Here is a 21,416-nt window from a genome sequence, read left to right as displayed (position 1 = left end):
GTCCCCTTGATGATGAAAAGACGAGAAGCCCCATGCAGACATTTGCCCTGTCTTTGTGGCAGAAGTTTCAAGCCCAGCCAGAGAAGAGGCTGATTCCTGAGAGGTAGAAAAGGAGCTTGGTTACGGAAAAACACACTTCATTTTACTGATATTTTCACAGCTTTGAAGCACTTTGTTAATTTGCAATAACAGCTTTTGCAGTCTTGTCAAAATAAATGTCCATTGCAGTTAGGAAAACCCCAATATTTACTCAGTTATGGCTAAATGGAAGGAAGGTGTACTCATTCATCACGGTAAGGAGGGTGCAGACAGCTTTGTGACTAAGTAAGGAGGGAGAGGAAGGCTGAGTGTGAAGTCACTCCCTTGCTCTGCGACCTCAGACAAACCGCAGCATTAAGCTATGCCTCATTTTCCCTAGCTGGAAAAGAGAAAATACTGGCTTTCCCCTGCCAGGCACTATGAAACCTTGTTTACTCATGCTGTGAAAATATCCCGAGTTCCTTGTGTGAGAGGCAGTCAGTGGAAATAGGCTGTAGGCTCATTTTTTTTTTTCTCTTATTTTGAAAGGCAGGAGAAACAAGCTGGAGAAAATGCTTTACAGTTTTATTTTTAGAAGAGTTGGAAGTCTCCTTTGATGATGGCTGTTCTCGCTTTTCTCCTTGCAGGTACTATGCTATCTGCTGCCAACCTCTGGTTTACAGGAACAAGATGACTCCATTGCGCATTGCTGTAATGCTTGGAGGGTGCTGGGTAATCCCAACATTTATTTCTTTCCTTCCTATCATGCAAGGCTGGAATAGCATTGGCATCATTGATCTGGTGAGTAGCTAAGGCGGTACACCGACCTGGTATCAAGTATATTTGGTGCTGTATATTCCTCTTTAAAAAGCAATATTCAGAGAAAAGAGGGCAAGAGAGGCTGAAGGAGAAACTTCTTGTTATCGATGCAGAGGGGCTGCTGAATTTCTGGAGGATGTCTTTAAGGGGGGTTGAAATGTCTCTCGTGGAAGAACTGACACAAAGAGAGTGGTGGCTCTGGGAGAGGATTTTACCCCCGTCTACTGATCAGTTCAGTGAGTAGTCCTTTGGAAACTATCCAAGCCCCAGCTGGCTCCCGATGGGCACCTTGGGAATCCCTGGTTCCCCTTGGCCTCTGCAGCTCTTGGGGCCATGCTGACCACTGCCGGCTCAGCCCGAGGGTCCCTCCTTGCCGTGCTAGCAATCTTTGGAGAGCTAGGAAGCCCAGACTTCTCCAAAAGGGATGGTGCTTTGGGCCAGTTCCATCTGTATCCCCTGTCTTGGTGTGAGCCTTGAAGGCGGGGAGAAGGTGAAATTACCCTGTGTGAGTCATTGCAGCAGGTGTCAATGTTCCCCACCGCAGACTGGCTTCACTTGCAGGATCCCATCTACAGGGGAAGGAGTTCAGAGCTGCAGATCTGCTCCCCTTCCAGTGTAGAGAGGCAGGAATTAAAAATGGCAAACTGTGAAAACACCTTATTTAGTAAAGCTTGTTTAAAGAGATGTGACATCTTCTATGCCAAGTCTCAGTCAAGGAGCTATGAATACTTTTTGGCTCATGGAGAATAACAGGTGCAAGCTGCCAAGCCTCTGAACAAGGCGATAAAGCCAAAATTGCTTCCAGACCAGCACCTTCAGGACATGCAGCTGGTAGAAAGGGGAGGTGCATTTTATTTGTTTAACAAACCGTGTCAGTTATCTGATTTCTTCCACTGATTCCTTGCCGCCGCCGCCTTTTCAGAAAAGACTCGGCACCCAGCTTTTCCAAACACTGGTGCAAGCCCTGCCCTTCCTTGTAACTTGCTGTGACATTCACCGTGCAGATTTCAGTAGCTGCATGCTGAGAGGTGGTGCAGGGTTCAAACATCACCTACTGAAAATGCTTCATAGTTTAGTTTAAACGTCCTTACATGCCCAATCAAATAATTTTGATATTAGAGTTTTAAATAGGAGATGGTGTTATTCTGGTGTTGAAATAAGCACCAGAAATTATAAGCCTGCAGTGCACCTGCAGTGACGTTGTTTTGTAGCAAGAAGAGCCTCAGAGAAATCCCGTCTGTCCCAGTTCTGCCGCCTGCTCCCCAAACTCACATGCAAGACCCCTTTCTTCATCTGCTGTCTGCCTCTGTCACAAGTCATTGACCAGATCTCAACCTGCAGACGCCTCCTGCCCAGGCTGCTGCCCACAGCCCCTGCGTGAGCCACAGCTCAATGTTGCACCCCAGTCTGGAGCTGCCCTCCAGCTGCTGCAGCCCCATCCCTTACCTGTCCATCTGCTCCTTCCTTAGTGTTCCTGTGGGACTCGGCTGGGTGAAATTTGGGACATCCTTGGGGTAAAACTACACCCTGATGAGCAGAGCAGTGAGCACTGCAAAAAAGCATGGCGCAGAGTGAGGTTACGCTGCTGTGTCTGAACTGGGGAGCTGAGCTGATTCCACTGGCCAGGTTGAGGCATGCTCTGGGATGCCAGAGCTGCAACATGGGCTGGTCCAGCAGGGCTAGAGAGCCCATGGTGTGAGCACAGGCAGGAGTGGCAGCGGTGGGTAAAGCAGGTACCGCGGATGGGAGGGAGGAGGGAGAATCAGAAAATGGTGGTGAGGTGTCCTGGAAAACCCACTGCTGGTATTGGAGGAGAAGTGCTGAACTTTTCTCCTTCTTCTTTGCCCCTGTCCTTCCTTCCCTCGCCCCAGATTCAGCAAAGGCAGTTCAACAAGGCTTCCAACTCCACCTACTGCATATTCATGGTCAACAAGCCATACGCCATTACCTGCTCCGTGGTGGCCTTCTACATTCCCTTCTTCCTGATGGTGCTGGCCTACTACCGCATCTACGTCACGGCCAGGGAGCATGCCCGCCAGATCCGGGTGCTGCAGCGTGCGGGGGCCCCCACCGATGGCCGGCAGCACCACCCCGACCAGCACAGCACGCACCGCATGAAGACTGAGACCAAAGCTGCCAAAACCCTGTGCATCATCATGGGGTGCTTCTGCCTGTGCTGGGCCCCCTTCTTTATCACAAACATAGTGGACCCTTTCATAAACTACACGGTGCCGGGGAAGCTGTGGACAGCTTTCCTGTGGCTGGGCTACATCAATTCAGGGTTGAACCCTTTCCTCTACGCCTTCCTGAACAAGTCTTTCAGACGTGCCTTCCTCATCATCCTGTGTTGTGGTGATGAACGATACCGAAGGCCTTCCATCTTGGGGCAGACGGTTCCCTGTTCCACAACCACAATAAATGGATCAACTCATGTACTGAGGTGAGTGTTTCTCAGACGCTGCAACATGCCTGGGATCACTCGAGAGAGTACTTCTCTAGAGTTTTCATAAAGGGTTGGTTTTGCTTTGCATTTGAAATATCTGACTGATTAAATATTTAAAAGGGAGAGAGCAAGAGGAGCACCCAGAAATCCTCAGGGTGCTCAGACAGACCTGGGTTTGTAGATGACAGATACGTGTTGGCATGTGCAGTTTCTCCAGAGGTGTGTTGAGGCAAGAGCTGGGAGAATGCAGAAGTTGTGTGTATGTTTTGGGAAGTCCTGCTGTTCGGTCTGAGGGGAACAGCTGGACCCCACAGGGTCAGGAGGGCACCTTGGGGTAGGCTGCCTGCTCTATTTTTTCTCGGAAAAGCATCATGATACCCCTCCATTGCCCCTTATCATGTTCTGCTTTTGTAGGCACACCAGCTGCATCTTCTGAGCTGGTGAAAGGCAAAGGATGAACTCCCCCCATCATGCTGACCCCGCTGGGGCACCTCAGTGGCTCTCTGGGAGGAGGGCTGCTTGCCATCTTGTTTCAGCAGCCCAGAAGATGCTGGGGTGCCTGCCTTTTACTGTAACCTGGTCAAAGCCTGCCCCTGCGCAGGGCAGCGGCACCCTGCTGTGCAGGAGCTCTGGGGGTGAGCGTGCGTCGCAGGGCCTGCAGGGCATGGGTGGTTTGGCGTCCCAGAGGGTCCACACACAGCCCACCCTTCACCGAGTACCACACAAGAGGAGAGCGTGTGGGCTGTGCGGTTCGGAGGGCTCTGTGCTATGAGACACCCTCTGCTGTTTTCTCACCACACAGAGCAGTGGGAGGCAGGCAGGGAGAACAGTCATCTCCTGTAGTATCTGCACAAACTGCAGTCTGAGTAAAACCATGGGTGTTTCTATGCAGCCGTCTAGAGGAGATGTGGTTCTTTTGGTAGAGGTATTCGTGGTGCTTCACATGCAGATATGGACTCTGTAACCACGTTTGTGTTCAGAGCTGGACCCACACGGAGACTATATCAGACACTGAGCACTTCCCAGCTGAGCCTGATCTGCTGGTTTGCCGCAGGGAGCAGCCCTTGCTGGGCACAGCTCTCCATCCCGCAGCTGGTGAGCCGTGTCTGGCTGGGGAGCTGCAGGGGTGAACGCTAGAAACGCATCCCTGCGTGGGGTGGGAGAGCTGGCTGCTGTCCCTGCTCAGCCACGGTGGCTCTGCCCTCACACAACTGTGCCCAGCCGGTGCAGGGGCCAGCCTGGTGGCCTCAGCACAAAGAAAGAGAGAGTGGTGTCTGCTCTAGCCATTAAGCACAGCAACAAAATGCTTTTTGTTAAGTACACAAGGCAGAGAGACGACAGGAAGCCTCTTAGGTGTGGGCTGGAGCTGCAGAGGGCAAGGGAGCACATCAGCCCTGAAGGCAAATTGCTTTGGTCTGTGTGGACATTTGACCTCCAGGTGTTGCAGAGGGCAATGCCGGTGACTCCCCATGTCTCCAGGTTGTCTCGCTGCTTTTGCACTAAGTTCTCTCTCTGAGACATCACCGTCCTGCCTGTGCGCTGTGGGGCAGGCAGGCTCAGGCCAGCACTGCCCTGGGGATGCTGAGCAGTGGAGACGGGCTCCCAAGCGAGCAGCCGAGGAGGCTCTGCACACCTCCAGGAGGGCTGGCCTGCTGGTGGTTGCCTTCATTCTCTGCCGAGTGTCCCTGAGGTGCTGACAACTCCCGTTTTAAGACTCTTTTTAAAGGCACCGATGACCCTATGGTAGCCAAAGCAAATGCGAAGAGTCGTTTCTCCCCCAAAGCTAGAGGTGGCCATGGCCTTGGCTGCCCTGGCCAGCTGGGGAGGCTCTGGTGGGCTGCAATAAATGGTGACTCCCACCATGGAGCTGAGACCAGGCTTTCCTCATTTCCAGCTTCTCCCTCCCACTTGTACTACATCCCACATAGAAATTAGCCATGGAAATGTGTAACAACCCTGTCAGTCTAAGTGTGACAGCCGTTGCAAAAGGCTCTGTGAGAACCAAACCTGCACAGGGCATCTTCTCCACTTCTAGCTTTTATGAGTACTTTTATGGATAAGAGTGCGTTGCCACTCTAACATGCTACATGTACAAGTCAGATCATCTCCTGCCTTGCCATATTGCCGTAGCTCTGCAGAAGGCACTTGCTTCCCACTGCTGCATCCCCTCCTCCCTCTGCATGCTGGAGGGATGCGGCTCTGCACATCAGCACTTCAGAGGGAAATTATTTTCTGTTCTCCTCAGCTTTGTAACTGATAAGAAAAGCATCATTTCTTTCCCTGGTGCAGATTACGCACTGATGATGATAGAGGTGTGGGGATTAAAGCAAAACCAACTAACTGTAGTCTTTGGATAGTTAATCTCACTCGAGGAATTTTTGTTTCTTCATTGCTTCTCTCTTAAGTGCAAAAAGGGTTGGACCAGCATGGATGGAAGAGAGATTTAGTGAGGTTCCCTCAAGATGCAACGTACGTTTCTTTACTAGCTTGGAAGTGCAAGGGGTTTGTGCCCAGCAGCTGAAATACTGAAGGCTTCCTGTATGGGCTGGCTTCACACCACCTGAACTGGAAGCTGCGTAGGGGCTGGACCTGGCTCACACACTTCTTTTCCAACCTCAGAGTTGTTTCTTCCAGACCAAGAGCTTCTGCAAATGGGGAAGTTGTGCAAGTGGGATTTTACAGCTGCTTTTTGCACCCTGGCGGGGAGAGCAATGAAGAGAAGGGCAGACCTTGCGCTGAATCTAGGGCAGACTTCCACTCCAAAAACCCGCAGGGATTTGCAACGTTGTGTCAAACTGCTGTGAGTCATTTGGCTTCAAAGGGAGTCAGGAGGGGTAGACAGTAGGTCTGGGATTTCTAACTCCTCTCCATTTCCAGTCTTGAGAAGATCTGAACTTTCCTTCAGCTCTACCTGTCCAAACCTTTCTGTCCTTGCTCACAATCGTCTCATCGGTGCACTTGCAAGAGCAAGAATATGTTTGTCACTATTAAAATTCAGGCTCTTGCTCTTGGATGTGTCGGACCTGTGAGAGTACCTTCCAGGGAGGGAAGGCTTTTCTTCTTTTTTTCTTCTGATAACTTTAGTGTCAAAATGTTCTGACATTTTCATTTTGGGATTTTTCACATTTATATTAGGAATGGGAAAAAAAGAAGAAGGAGGAGCAGAATGCAATAAAACACGACAGTGAGAAGAGGCAGACGCCCTCACCCCATGCAGACTGAGAGACTGCTTGGGAGACAGTTCTCATTCCTTCTTTTTTTTAAAATTTATTTTTCAAGTGATTTGTGAAGGCTGTGGTGCTCTGGGGGACCCAGGCAGGGAGAGGCTTTTTACAGCTCACCTGAGGCCACAGTGGCGATGGGGTGGAATGAGGGTAACCACAGCTTTCTTAATCCCCTGGCAACAAACCCACTTTTATCCTTAAATTACAACCAGAAGATGAGGAAAGGATTTCCTGGCACCCATTTTGTTCTTGAACTGTCCATCAGCTGGTGCGGGAGACACCTGTTCCTTGGGCAGAGTAAAAAGTGACGCAAAATGTGTTTTGGAGATGTTGTGAGCAGCCAGGAGATAGGGTTTGGTTAGAGCTGGAGTTAGAGCTTGGTCTATATGTGAGATTAAAATTAAATATTCAGCTTTGAAAGGAAAATTTCATTTGCCTGTTTTCTAGGTTTGCTTTCTGCAAAGTGTAGGAATTGCCAGAACCCCCTTTTTTACCCCTGGATATTCACCTATTTCAATTCTGATGTGTACCATCCACTGCAAAATCCAGGCAGGACACATGGAAATGGTGAATTGAAATCTGCAGGTGTGGCTACAATCTGAAATTCATACCCTATTCATTTTTCAATGGCTGAGATTGCAACTCACATGTCATATACAAAGGTTTGTTTCTCTGGCTGCAGCACAAATTGTGTAATTCATTATAAATATTTGCAATTCATAGTTTTAATAATGTATGGTTTGGAATATCATTCATTGAAAGGGCTTGGGAATCATTCTGAAAATGAGTGGATAGGAGAATTTACAATGAGCACTCAACTAACGTATGGTAAAAATTAGTACAATAATTAACTGCAATAGATATGGGTTTCTGGATGGCTATAGCATGTGTTCAGGAGTTCTGTGTACCATGAGACTGAAAGCAAAATGCCAAAATCATCTGAGAAGTGCTGTCTTCCCCTTTAAACATATTGCTTGCATATCTTTTGTCATGCATAGATATTTATTAAACACAAAACAAGAAGCTCATGCTTTCATGAATCATTAAACTCTTGTACTGCATGAGTGGATGGGAACCCGGGTCAGCATTGCTTGGGTTCTTGGATAAAACAAGTTCCAAAATTTTGCCACAGCGAAGATGGCTTTGGGTAAAATATATTATTTGAGCAATGATCAGAGTAGACAAACTGTGGAATGTTTGGGTCAAGGAGGTCACTTTGGTATATTCCCCACTTCCTCAGAAGTGCACTGTTTAGCACAGTGCAGTGTATTAATCTCTTCAGGGAAAGCTAGTGAGTGGTTTATTTACTCATTTTCCGTTGTAGAGAGAGGTCTTCTCAGACAGGGCTGATGCCAATTTATTTCTCCAAAGTAAAACACATCCCGATTTTTGTTTTAGAAGAGCCAAGTGCAACAAAGTAGGGGAAAAAAAAAAGCAAAAAAAAAAAAAAAAAGCATGCACCTTGGGGGCTCAAAGTCTTCATAAATACAAAATTAAATCAGCCCGTACTCATGTTAGCACTCTGAAGGTGCACCAAAGGTGGGGAGAAGCACGCAGTAAATCATGGTGCGCAACACTGCCAGCACCACTGTGGAGTCTTACTGGTCCCTGCAGGGAAGATGAGTAATTGTGCCAGTAAATCTGCAGAACGGCGGTGAGCCCCAGTGCTTCCTGGCTGCTGGTGGAGCAGGTGATGCAGCAGCTGGCTTGGGTCCTGCCCCATGGCTCGATCCCTGACATCCCTCCTGCGGAGCTGGATGCTGGGTGCCCCCCTGGCACGTGCATACTGTGAAACGCCTGCTGTGGTCTGAGGGGAGACCCATCGCGGCGCTGGCGGCGTGGGCACAGCGCAGGGAGCTCCACGGGTGCCCTGGGCACCCGCTGCCCTGCTGAGCGCAGCCAGACCCGCCTGTTGCAGGGGTTTTGATGTGTGGGGTTGGCAGAAGGATTGGGGCTTGAGGGCAAATTTGCGCCGGGGTTTAGCTTTCTGTTGCTATTGCCAGGCTGTAAAGGCGCAGGTAGGAGCTCTTCCTTTCTCCTTGCCTTTTCGTGGCCAGGAGCAGAGGAGCCTTTGGGCTAGAGGCCACTATGTACAGGCAGGGTGGATGGGTGGAAGGCATTGCATGACTTTGTGCAGCTTTAAAGCAATGAGTAAGCTAAAGAGACTTTACCCCTCTGTTTACAAGGTAGCTTTTCACAAAGACGAGCAGCCATCCTGAAACCTCCCTGGGTTTGCAAGGCTGCCAGCTCAGAGCCCCATGTCCCCATGCTCCTGGGTTCTCCCCAACACCCCAATGCGGAGCACCCCCCTGCCTGAGCGGCATCCTGGGTGCCACCTGCAGCAAACACATATCAGGATGCCCAGATGCCCGCTGCTGTGGAAGCAAAGCAATCTGCGCCTTTTTAAAGATGATTTTGAATGGCCATGGCTTTTCAACAGATTTAATTCCACAAGGTCGTTAACTCCATCAGTGCTCAGTCACCTCCTCACAGGACAAATCCTAGCGGGCCAGATGTCCCTGTGCCACCATGCACCATCCCCTTCTGTGGAGTTACCTTCAGGGCAACGGGCACATTTGGTGGCTGTGGCATTACAAATCCTCTGGTTGTTCCTGAGCACCCAGGCTCAGAAATGGCTTCACGAGCTGGGTTAAAGAGTGCTGTGGTTTTCCTGTGCATCCAGGCAGTGAGTATGGGCTGAATGATGCAGCAGGTTCAGTGCCCGGCGTGGGTCATTTCACTTACGTTCACAGGGCATGGATGGAGCAGCAATCCTGTCTTGCCTGCGATGGTGGGATTTCATGGGCTGCAGTTGCAGCTTGACTCAGAAAACAGAGAGATGAGTTAGTCAGAGCTGCTGTCTTGTGGTACTGGCAGGTCTCGTTCAAGGATCTGGGTTTACAAGTAAAATACCTCCCCCTGTTCTGCCTCCTTCTGTTCCTCTTATCTCTCATCCTTCCTTAGGCACTAAGACAGCAGAGACCGCAGAGCTTCCTGAGGCAGAATAACACACTTGCTGCCGGGGGTCAGAAAGCCCCAGCAGCTCCCACCGCTCCGCAGAAGCAGCCTGGGCTGGCACCAGCAGTGGGGCTTTCCCAGTCCAGCCCAGTCCAGCCTCCAGCCCGACTAGCGCAGCCTCCCTGTCCTCTGCTCCGTGCCTCTTCTCCAGCTCGCCCGAGGCAGAGCCATCCCTTGGTGTCTGGCAAGCTGAAAGCTCTCACAACATGGGTGCTCTGTCGGCAAAGGTGCATTTAGCCTCAGAAGAGGGGGACACGCGCCTTCGTTATCGCACTTTCCCGTGGGACAGCGTGGTGGCTGCTGGCACGGACAGAAGTGTTATGGAGGAAGGAGGGACCGTGGCACAGTGCGAGGGGACAGGTCGGGCACAGGACAATATCTCAGCCCTCCCTGCTGAAGTCTCTAAAAATCCTTTTGGTAGCAGAAGAGGGATCTGAGCCTTGGTCTGCTGCTGCTATGTGATGCTAAATATTTGTGTCCTCTTGTGTTTTTCTCTCATGCACATGCACACATTCATGGAAATGACTAATTATGAAACCTAGAGGGAAGTTACTTCTGGACAGGAGATGCTTACAGGTGGTGTGATCAGGGAGGTGTTACACCCTGCTCTGTTTGGGATGTCGGGAAGAGTGCAGTGCGCAAGGGCTGCAGCGAGAACCTGCTATTCAGCTCCAACCAGCCAGGCTGGGTGAGGAAGGGCTTCAGTACTGCTTTATAAAAAAAAACAACAACAAAAGAAAGAAAATGAGATATTTCAGTACATGCCCAACTTCTCTTGGACAAACTCGCAAAAGGCGCTGTTCTTCAGGTGGCCCAGAAGTGAAAGATTAAGGTTTGGGTTCAAACTCCGGGTGTCCTGACTGCCCTCAGCTCCGAAGCTCGCTATTTGCATTCCTCATCCACTTTGCCAGGCTGCCTGGAGGCTCCACCAAATTATCAAATTTACTGAAGGGTAAAAATCCATTATTTATTGGTTCTTCCAGAGTTTCTGAAAGTCGGTTGGTTTTGCTCTTAAGGAGAAATAGGCAAGCAGTAGGTAGCACCTGGGTGCACGAAACTCACGGACAGACCTTGCAAGGGAACAAAAGATAACAATACAAACGTGCTATTTTAACTTGGTTTGACCAAATTTGAAATTGATGTGGAAGTGAATCTTCATTGTGACTTAGTTTTTAAACACAAAGGATGCACGCCTTTGATTTATTTTATTATTATTATTATTATTGTTATTTTAGCACTAACTACAACATGAATACCCTTCTAAAATTTTTTTTCCCCTTTACACAAACTTGACAGATTTTTCTCTAGATGTTTTGTGATCTTTTTCTTATCACTAACATATCATCTGGAAAAGAATTCCGTTCTGTAAAGAATTCTACTGTCCAAAGCTATACAGTTATTTAGAACAAAATCAGGACGTTAGAGTTAAAATTTCTGACTGGCAGCAACTGCCTGGGAATTTCAGTGATCCTGCAGGATGGATCAGAGCTTGACATGTCTTCTTCATCTCCTTCATCTTCTTCACGGCAAGTTTGTTAGCCCCAAGAGGGATCATTCAGACTTGGTCTGCCCTTTCCTTCCTTGCCTCATTGCTTCCTGTTTCACACTGGATTTCCATAGGTCATTTTGGAGGCACAATGTAAGCAGTGGGTTTTTTTGGTTTTGTTTTTTTTTTTTTTGCTGTGGTTGTGAGACTTGGAGCAATTACAGGCTGCTAAGCTTTAGGACGTGTGTTGTAATTTCCCCAGCAGTTGCCTTATTAATGGGACCAATAGGCAGGAACGTCACCCCTTTGTGAGTGTGCTGATAAAGCACATCCTCACTAAGCTCTTTTTAGGAAGTTTCTGAGCAAAAGCTTGAGAAACACAACAAATTATGACATCCCCTGACATCTCCATCCCCTGCAAATTTTGCTTTTTTTTAATGTAATGACTCTTTTTCACAGGACTTTAGTGAAAAACCCCTGTTGAGAGACACAAATAATTTTTGTTTTCAGAGAAGCTGCTGAAATACTGTTAGGGTGCAGCTAATATCTTTGTAGCTGTTTGGGCTGGGATTTTGATTTTTGTCCTTGATGTCAGGGAATTATTTTGCTTCATCTTAGCAAATAGATGCAAATGTTGTGTTTGCATGCAAACCATCGTGCTCCTGTGATTAAATTACTCTGATTAGCGGGCCTGTGGGCAGCCACCCTCAGCTGATGGTACCCTGCAGGTGCATTACCGCATCCTCAGCAGTGGCTGGAGGACCTGAAGGGACGTCCTCATCTCTGCCTGGAACGGCTCTGTCCTTAGGGACCCTCCTGTGCTTGGAAAGAGGCACAAGATAAGCTAATGAAATTTTTCATTTAATAGTCATAAATCTTGGTAGACTTGACTTTAATTGCAGCAGTGTAAATTTTCATCAGCTGCACGTGCCTGAACGAGCAATGGTGACATCCTCAACTGCTGTCAGGCAGCCCTTTGCATCAGTCTTGCACGCTTTCCCCATCACGAGCCTGCAAGCAGAGCACGTGGCATGGCCAGAAGCATAGCCCACGTGTTGTAGCTTATGATGTGTCCAAACCTCAGCGCAGCACCTGAGGGACCATCAGCTCTCAGACTCTCATGGAGAGGAAGGCAAAATGGCAGTTTATTGAAAGACACAGGCACTTATATACTAGTAACAGAGCCAGCCCCTTCGTGGGCGGTTTTCTACTTAGTTCCTATGTTTCCATCACAACATGTGATCTTCCACATCGCCACATCCCTATGCTACTACACCCACGCCGCATGAGCGCTGCTGGGAGGGTATCGAGCTGGTGGCTCCATGGGTCACCCTGGAGGCTGTTCTTTGCGCCTTGTACAGAGCCACAGCAAGGAGAGAAACCCATGAGAGCTCTTCATCCCAAGGCATGAAATATTTTATCAACCAAAACATTTTAAACCAGTGACTTCAGAGGTGGCAAAGACTATTTCCTTCATTTTGGCACAGCCCCAGGGCTGATCCCTTTGGGCAGCGCAGACAGAGATTGCTCAAGATGTGGTTTTTACTCCAATAGTTTCTGTTCAAGTATCAGTTCCCCATGCCGGCAGGAGCATCCCTGCATGGCTCTGTACTACAGCCCGAGCACGGCTGGCTCGTTTTGTCTGGCAAAATGGAGGCTAGGAGGAGATCTGATTGCTGCCTGTAGATACATGAGGCGGGTAAAGACTGTGAAGGGAGAGCATTATTTAAGCTAAGGAGTAATGCTGTCACAAGAACAAATGGGTATAAAGCAGCCAGGAATAAATTTAAGCATGGAATTAGACAAAAGTTTCCAGGCATCATGGCAGTGACAGTTTGAAACAACCTCTTAGTAAGACTGGTGGGGAAAAAACCCATCTAATCTTTAACAAGCTGTAGCTTGATGAATTTACAAAATTAATCTCATTATATGGTATGACTGTGACAGCAGGGAACTGCCTCAGGACCACACAAAGCCCCACTTCTGCCTTAATTCTGACCCCTGTGGAAACCAGAAGTAGATCTGAACCACTTTAAGTCTTGTTGCTACCTGACCACACTGCCTATGTAAAGTGCAGCTTTCTCCCTCATCCTGCTCATTTTGCATCCACCAGGGAATATTGAGAGAAACAGAAGTTGTGCCAGTTTCCCAAAGGACCTCATGGTCTGGGTTCCCGTGCTTCCCACCTCACTGTTCCCCTCTGGGCTGTGGCCGCAGTGCAGCATTACCCACTGGCTGGGAAATGGGCTTTTCAGACGGTATCCCTATGGATCAGCAGTTTGTTATCCAGAAGTCTCATTCCCAGGATCCAGGTTTGGCACAGAATTGCACCCACAGATAAATACAAAGGAAGGACAACAGGAAGGAAGGACATGGTTCTTATGTGATAGTGTTCAGACTGTTTGATCTAGAAATATAAATATAAAAAAATCTGAAAAGACAGAGTAATGTCTGTACCACTGGTAAACATGAGGTTATGAAAAGCAGCTCGCAATTCTCCAAACTAATTTTATTTTATGAGGTTGCAATTTGCAAGGTGTGACATGTTTGACATGGTACCTATATCAGCATGGCACGTACTAACTAGATCACCCCCATAGTTTGTAAATCGTAATAAAATTACCATCTTCTAGTGGATGGTTAGGACTCTTAAGGAATAGGTCTTGGCCATAAGCTGTTTACTTTTAATTTCCTCTCTAGAGAAAAACAAATAATTGCTAATAACATACGCAGATAGCACAAGATTAGAAGACTAATAGCAGTAAGAGTGAGCAGCACAGGGCTGCCCTGCACTGTGAATTATTTGGTTAACTGAGCACAAGCAAAATGTTTCCACAGAGTTATAGAACCATGGTCCTTTATAGCTGTGCCTCTTGGCGTGCTTGAGCACAGACCGCAGGCTAATCTAATAAACAGCCAGTGTGAAAGAGGCTTCGACGCTGAACAGCAGCTCCCACTTGATCCTGAGCCTGAAGGGTGGCAGGAGCCGGTGCTGCCCGTGTACCCAGCCGCGGCAGGGCTGGCAGTGGGGTGCTGCGCTCTGGAAGGGGGCTGGGAAAAATGGCATGTGGTTGAGGGTCCCAAAGAGAGGCAGTAGCAAAGCAGTCCTGGCACAGGATCTGTTTATCATGTACTAGAGAAGGTAGAGAGACAGTGTCCATCTGTGGTACAGACGTCGAACGCACAGATGTGTAGCAAGGGAGAGACCTGGAAGTTTAAAGTGCACGAGCTTGCGTTAGACACACGGTGTTCATTTTTAAAAGTGAAAATTGTAAGCCATCACAAGTAGTTATCACGAGCAGCTTTCCACCACTAGGTATTTGAGATTTAAGACTGGCTGGCTTTGTAATAACCTCTCTAGTTCGAGAACGGATACTGACACAAGAGTGAGTTCAGGGAAGACCTGCAGCCTGTGTCATCCAGGACATACTGGGTGATGACAAGAGCCTCTGCTGGTCGACTGACCTGGTCTCCAGGATGAAGGTGCCCTCAGCCCCTTGGCTTTCAATCCATTGCTTTGTTGTACTAGCACTTGAGGGCACCCAGCCAGGGGCACGTTCACCGTTTTGCCGAGTGCCACACACTTTCCGAGGGGAAAGCAGCCAGAACCGCCAGCAGCCGTGCCTAGGATGAGCGAGGGGCAGGCGGTGGCAGGTGGGGAGCAGAGGGACACTGCGTGGCACTGAGCTGGCAGGCTGGACCAAGGTCTAAGCCCATCACCTCTCAGCAGCGTGTGGCCCCGTAAGTAACCAGAGTGTTCTGTTACAGATTGGTGTGGGGCGATGAGTGCAAGAAAGGAGAAAACAGCTTCCACCTCTGTGCCTGAAATATTAGCAGAGGGAGCACGAGTGTATTGGTTTGCATTCGATTCAGCACAAGGGCTCTCAGTGACCTTGAAATAACCTCCATTACTTCGCTTATCATGTTTCTTTTGTGCCTTTGCTCTTATTTCCCAGTTTCTTCTTCAGAGTGGGTGTGTGATAGCATGTACAGTACATACAGACATCTCATCTCATTCTGCCATTTAAAGCTAGACTGGACAAAGTAGTTAAAAATAGTACAGAGGACAATCATGTCCCAGGGAAAAGGCTCAGACTGGGGAATTAGAGAAGAGCACTTACTAGGACTTCTCCTTTGCTAATGTTGTTAATCTTAGTCAAGAGATAATTTGGTTTCACTTACATTTCATTAGCTGCAAACCTGAAAAGGTATTCTATAAAAATACAGGAGATCATTAGACTCAATAATAACTAAAAAAAGAGTTTTGTCATTTCTTGGAGGAGCTTTCCTGTATTTTTTAATGAAGCTTTGCCAATATTTACAATCAAACTTATGTTTCAACTTCCTTGGCATGATTTTACAACTTGGCATCAGTCTTCTTCACAGTAACAGCCTTCTAGTGTAGCATTCACAAATAGTGTGACTGGGAGTTGTGAAGGATCATGAGCAGGGTACAGAGAGCTATAAATACCAGGAGGTACATGATAGCTCAAGCAGGAGATACGGCTGAGTCAGGAAGAGCAGGGTGAGATTGCACAGTTTGCTATGAAGGATGCAAGAGCAGAGAAGCCCTTAGGTCTGGGAGTTTAGCCATTCCACAACAGCAGAAGTTATCACCGTACATAAAAATAGAGTTGCACAAATGGCAAAGGGCTTGGCTGTGTGTTGTTCTATGCAGCATTAAACCACCTACAAACTAAAAGATGGAACATCATCATCTGCACAACTGTCTTGTCCTTCCTTTCCCCTCTCCCTCATCTGAAGAAAGATGTGTGCATTTCTGTATCTCCTGACTTCTACAAGGAGGTGACTGCACAGGGCACATGTGGCAGCTGGTGGCACACAGGGCTGCTCCAGGTGGCTGATGTGCTGCCACAGAGGCTGAATCCACCCTGGGCAAAAGCATTTGCAAGGGTCAGGACATACATCCAGCATGGCAGCATGCACGGGGATGTACAGGCGGCAAAGCAGCCGCAGCCAGCCTGGTGCGAAGGTGCAGCAAGGGCCCCTTCCCCTTCCCATCCCACCCCATCCCACCCCTTCCTGCTATTTCCCATGCCAGTCACCTGCGCCCACATTGCACTGGTGCTCCCATCGCCAAGCCTTGGGCCACTTGACCTTCTCAGCAATTCTCCAGCAGCTTTCTTCTCGCTGTTGAAGTACAAGGGTTAAAAAGGAAAAGGGGGGGTGGGGGGTGGGGGGTGGGGAAAGGGTAGAGAGCCAGGGCGAGTGTTACAGCCTGGCTGATTGCTTCAGCTGGTGAAAAATGCACCACGCTTGTAGTTGTGCATCAGCAGGAGCTGGTGCCAGCAGAGGTTTGGGCCCCTTTTACTTAACAGTGTCACATCTCCAGGCTTTCTCTGTGGTGCTGTAACGTCACCCTGAGGGGACGGAGTAGGAGCTGCCGGCTCCTTGGCACGGTGTTGCCTTTGGGCTCCTGCTGCACAAACACCCTGGGCAGGCAGCGCCGTGATCACGGGCACCAGCTGCTTCCCGCGTCATTGAAAATCCAAACGTCAGAAGAAAGAATCCCAAAGGCCAAGAGCTGCAAAAGGGGAAGAGAGAATCCAGCACAGTCTGGAAAATAAAGAGCAGGATTTGCACCATTAATTGAAGCTGGAAAAGCTGTGTGTGGGTGGGAGCTAATGGCAAGACGTGGTAGTCAGGAGCTTCTCCGAAGCTGTGCTCGCTGCCTAAATACAGCCCCTGCTCGGCCCCTGTTGCGGTTTGGGAAGGCAGAGCATGTCTGTGCTTGCTGAAGCAGCCACCAGCACCACCACATGCAGCGTGTCTCCAGCTTGCACGGGGGCGGACTTATTTTTTATTATGGGTGTTTTCTAAAGTTATTGCTGAAGCCTCTCCTTGTATTAGTAAATGCAATAAGCTTTTTATTGAGGTTGGGTTATCCCCAGGGTAGGAAGTCAAGACACTAATTTCTTTTCTCTCATCTGTCATCTGTGAAGCCTCGGGTAAGGTTCCTCCTCCCACCCCTTCCCTGCTTTTTCTTTCCTAGGGATTTGTGCTAAACTTAAAGCTAAACAGTTTTAAGGGGTTTTTTTGTGTCTTTTGACACTTCACAATTCTTCTGCAAAAAGGTTAAAGTCTAGGGAAAGGGCACGGGGTGACCTTGGCTCCCCTCCTCTGCTCAACATCACACGGGCTCCCTGGGATGGCGAAGCGCTGCTGGCATCACATTGGGCTCTGCGGGGCAGCACATGGGCACATCGCCCCTTCCCTGCTCCTCCTTGACTGCACACCAGTCCCACCCGCCAGCTGAGCTCCGGAGCAGTCTGCCTGTCCCAGTACAAACCAGCTCCTACAGGGACTCCTGCCCTCAGACCACTCCACTCCTGCCAGCCTGATGCTGGCACCTGCGCTGCAGCCTGTGACGCAGGAGGCTGGTACCTTCCTCTACCCAAAAAGCACGTGGCTTGCCCGTGCTCAGGACCCTGCTGAAGCCTGGTACACAGCTCAAAAAATGCCTCACCAAGAGAACTTTTGATAAGAGAAAAGCTTCTGGTAATTGTACAGAGTGAAATCAAGATATTTATCTTATTTCCTGCAGAGGAAAGAGGGGATTAGGGTTTTAAAATACCACAGTTTCCTTCAGTTTTAGTAAGGTAATCTCTTTCAATATGTCTGTATATTGGAAAAGGAGATTAGAGCCAAGATAAACCCCTTTTTGTTATTTGGCCTAATACAAGATTCAAGATCAGAACTTCTGCATCGGTTTGTTTCTGGTAGGGAAGCCAAGGCACCAAAGGGCACCTTGAGCTTGGAAGTGACTGAAATATAATTTTTGCATTTTTGAAAAAACTCATTTTTGTTTATTTTTAATTGCATGACTGGTGCTTTGCGTAACAAAAGCAATTAATGTGTTCTGGTGGGGTAGGATCCCAGTTAAGGCTTCTTTTCTGGTCTGAGTTTTGCTGCTTGTTGGCCTGGTTGATATCTGCCCAGGGAATGCCTCGCCCCTGGTTCGGTACCTCCCTGTGGCAGTATGACCCATATGATTTGGCGCTTTCTGGGAGAGCCCTTTCTGCAGGAAAGAGTGGGGATCTACTCTGTGGGCCATCCCGGGAAGCTGGGCTCAGTCCAGTAACCCCAGACCTGCCTGCTGGCCCGTGCCACCCTGCGTCCTGCTCAGTCTTCGTATGCATCACCAGCAAAACCTACGTCACCAAACCCCTGGCTCAGCCCTGCTGCTCTCTGCAAAGCTTCTCTTAATCTTTTTCTTGTTTCTGAAAAGTGGAAAGCAGTCTGGTTTACAGCGATCTGCGACGGTCCGGCTGACGGTAGCCCCTCCAGTGCTGTCGGAGGATGGTGCTGGAAGGAAGGTGCCATCAGGAAAAGCAGAAGAGGGAAAGAAGCCACAAGGATGGCTAGTGCTGCTGCAGGTCAACATTTCTTCTCTGTGCAATTATTTGGTTTCATTTCACTGTCTCTCTTATTCAAATGGAAACTTTAAGTAACTTACATTAATTGTTGTCTTTTCCAATTAAATCTCTCTGGTCTTTGACATGCATGACTGTTTCTTATTTCTCTCCGCTTTGTGCAGCCAGTTTGCATAATGAACAGCGTGCCCCCAGAATTTTGCAATCACTGGCCTGGAACAGGAACACAATTTCCACCGGGAGCCCTGGCAAGCTCTGCCTGTGCTCTCCCAAGGGCTTCAGAAACCCTTCCCTCGCTGCAAAGCCTTGGTACCTACTGCCGTTCTCCCATCCGCTTCCCTCCTGCCCAGCATCTGCAGCTTTCCTCGAAGTTTCCTTTCCCCTCTCCTGCAAATGATAGTGCAGGGCAACGGCAAGGGAGTGCATGACAAAATAGGAAAGTCGTCTGTCTGGTGGGACTCACTCAGTAAAGATGGGCTAGTTTTCCCACACATTACTTCATCCTTCTAGGTCCCTACCAGTACAAGCAAGCAGCTCCTGATCTGCACAAAGTGATTTGAATGGTAATTTTAATTGGTTTGGAGGCCTTCGTGAAAAAGCAGGGCATTAGCTGTTGAGAAAAGCTCTAATCTGATTTCACTTGAGTCCTTACCGATATGGAGCAACATTATTGGACTGCCTAATTTAATCCCAGCTCTGCATCCTGAATCAATGACATAATGCTAAAGTCTTATTCAGGTTTATACACCTAAAGAGGAAAGCTGCTGCTGAAAAATGAATTCTCTCTCACGTAGTGGTATTTAGCTGAGCTTCTCAGCAGCAATGTATCCTGTGTTGGGAAAACAGGGTCAGCTGAAGAGCTAGTGCAGGGAATGGTGGTTGGGATGGACAAAGATGATCTGCCTTCCAGCTGTATTTAGGAGTCCATCGGCTGTCGCACCAGGAGCTGGGACACATTGCCCAGAGAGGAACACTGCTGGCCATAGCACTATGGTCCCTGCAGCTGGGCTGCTTGACATCTCCTCCCGCACATGGCAAAGCCCAGACCTGTTAAAAACATATCACTTAAATAATTGAACGCAACTTAAACAATTACATTTAGGTAAATATATACATCCCTCATAATACATACTGACATACTGAATTGGTTTCCAAGTCCTTTGGGACTCTCTCCATTCATTCCAGAGGGCCAAAAGAGGCTTTAACACTAATTTTGGTACCTGAATAAATTCCATTATGGATAGGCATTTACTATCTACCTGCTTCCCTTCTGTTTCAACTGCATAGCTCCCAACCAAGACCTTTGCACATCTATGCTTAATGTGTTGGGCTGTTTCCCTCCTCTCCAGAGATTAATAAGTTTTATCAGTTGAAGTGTTTTTAGACAATGTATATCAGCGTTTGCAAAGAGCTCCGTGTGCCTTAGGGCTAGAAATGCTGTATAAATCTAAGCAATTACTGTTATATGCTATTATTGATTGTGGCAGCAGACATCTCTCAAACTCAGGGCTAATTGTTTAAGTGCATTTTAATTTTAGTTTAACTTCTTTTTTTCTTTTTCATTTTTCAATAACCCTCTTCCTTTCTGATTGCTGTAGGAGAATTTATTTAAGCATTATACGCACCACCTCAACTCATGCTGTGGCAAAGCTTCCCCATTGCTGTAGTTCAAACTGCTTCTGAGGCTTTTGGTGTGTCTGTGGGAGAGAAGAGCCCTGTTATTTTCAAGACATTTTGGCCAGCTCTTTGGTATTTCCAGGAAGGTGTTAAGGACTTTCAGTACATCTGCTGTGATTTGATTGCCTTTTGCCATTTTGCCACTTTTTGGATCCTTAACCATTGCCTGTATTTCTGACCACTGGCTGGCTGCAAGGGCCAGCCTGCCTCTTCCACGTGTTTAATCAAATTCAGGAACCTGCTAAGCCTGCTATGAGCCTGCCTGCAGTGCTCATCTGCCCGTGGTTTCAGTTCTTAGTCAGCTGTAAGCATCTTTCCATCTTAAACTGCACATTTTGAAACAGTAAATTGGCCATTTTGAGGTTTTTGGGTTTATTTATTTGTCATAGCAAAGATTATAGCTGCTAACATCTGCTGCTCTGTATCCATTTGCATCTTGAATACATGACCTGACCTGTGAATTGATATAGATGTGTTTTTCTTCTTGGTTTTGCTACCACTGAAGATGCAATATTTCTTTATGTATGCCTTTGGGAGTATGTAATATCTTGCAAATACTACATCAGTCATTACATATGGCTGAGTAAGGCTATTCCTGCATTAGCTGATGATTTCCAGTCCTTACTTTTGCATTACTCTTTCTGTTCTTTGGCTACCACAGGCTACTTCAGTGTTACTGTCATCCATCACAGAAGACAGCATTTTTAAAATTTAGGTAGCTATATTTAGGAGGCAGTTTTGGAACTTATCTTTGTTCTTGTTATTATGTTGTTCTTTATGGTTGCATCTTTATCAATGAGATGTATACCTGCCATATGATGCCTTCATTGATTGCAACCTTATCAACAGGTGATTTTTCTGGATTCTCCTTTTGATGCTGTGTCTCCCTTGTAAGCTAATTAAATTACACAAATTCTCTTGCTTAAAGAGCTTATTGAACCACACATGTTGCCTTTCTCTTACTGAAGACAGTAAGTGTTGTCCTCTCCTTTGAGATGTACAAGCTCCTTAATACCTGAAGTATTTTTTCTTGCATTGCAAGGATAAGCGTACGTGTATTTTCTTACTACTGATGTTAAACCATCTAAATCCTATAATCTGAAGACTAGTTTCACTATGAGCCTTCATATTTTGCAGGTGTTGTAATCAGAAGAATAGTCATATCTTAACATGCAAGATTAGTAACTCCTGGCTGAGGGAACCTGTGACTGACACGTGTCAGAGTCCCAAATCTGTTTTCAAATTTCTAGAGACAGAGCAGATTCCTCACCCTTTGTAAGGAACACTTTCATATTTTCTAATAGCTTTCACTATCAGAGGTTTTTAAGTTCTGTTGC

General features: G+C 47.7%; 1 protein-coding gene across 6 annotated transcripts in view; it reads left to right on the top strand.

The window, feature by feature from the left end:
* Positions 1–21,416, top strand: part of HTR4 (5-hydroxytryptamine receptor 4) — a 146,342-nt gene that overhangs the window by 82,285 nt on the left and 42,641 nt on the right. For all 6 annotated transcript variants that reach the window (XR_008733511.1, XR_008733510.1, XM_055718201.1 and 3 more), the window contains 2 exons: positions 666–819; positions 2,709–3,277. Coding sequence is in view for 4 of the 6 variants with exons in the window: in XM_055718201.1 (XP_055574176.1) it covers positions 666–819; positions 2,709–3,277 (723 nt within the window). In the remaining 2 variants the exon portion in view is untranslated. The remainder of the gene's footprint in view (positions 1–665; positions 820–2,708; positions 3,278–21,416) is intronic.

This window comes from Falco cherrug, chromosome 8 (assembly GCF_023634085.1).
Source record: "Falco cherrug isolate bFalChe1 chromosome 8, bFalChe1.pri, whole genome shotgun sequence".
NCBI classification, from domain to species: Eukaryota; Metazoa; Chordata; class Aves; order Falconiformes; family Falconidae; genus Falco; species Falco cherrug.
The sequence above is the reverse complement of the archived record's forward strand: the minus strand, read 5'-3'. Positions and strand labels throughout refer to the sequence as shown.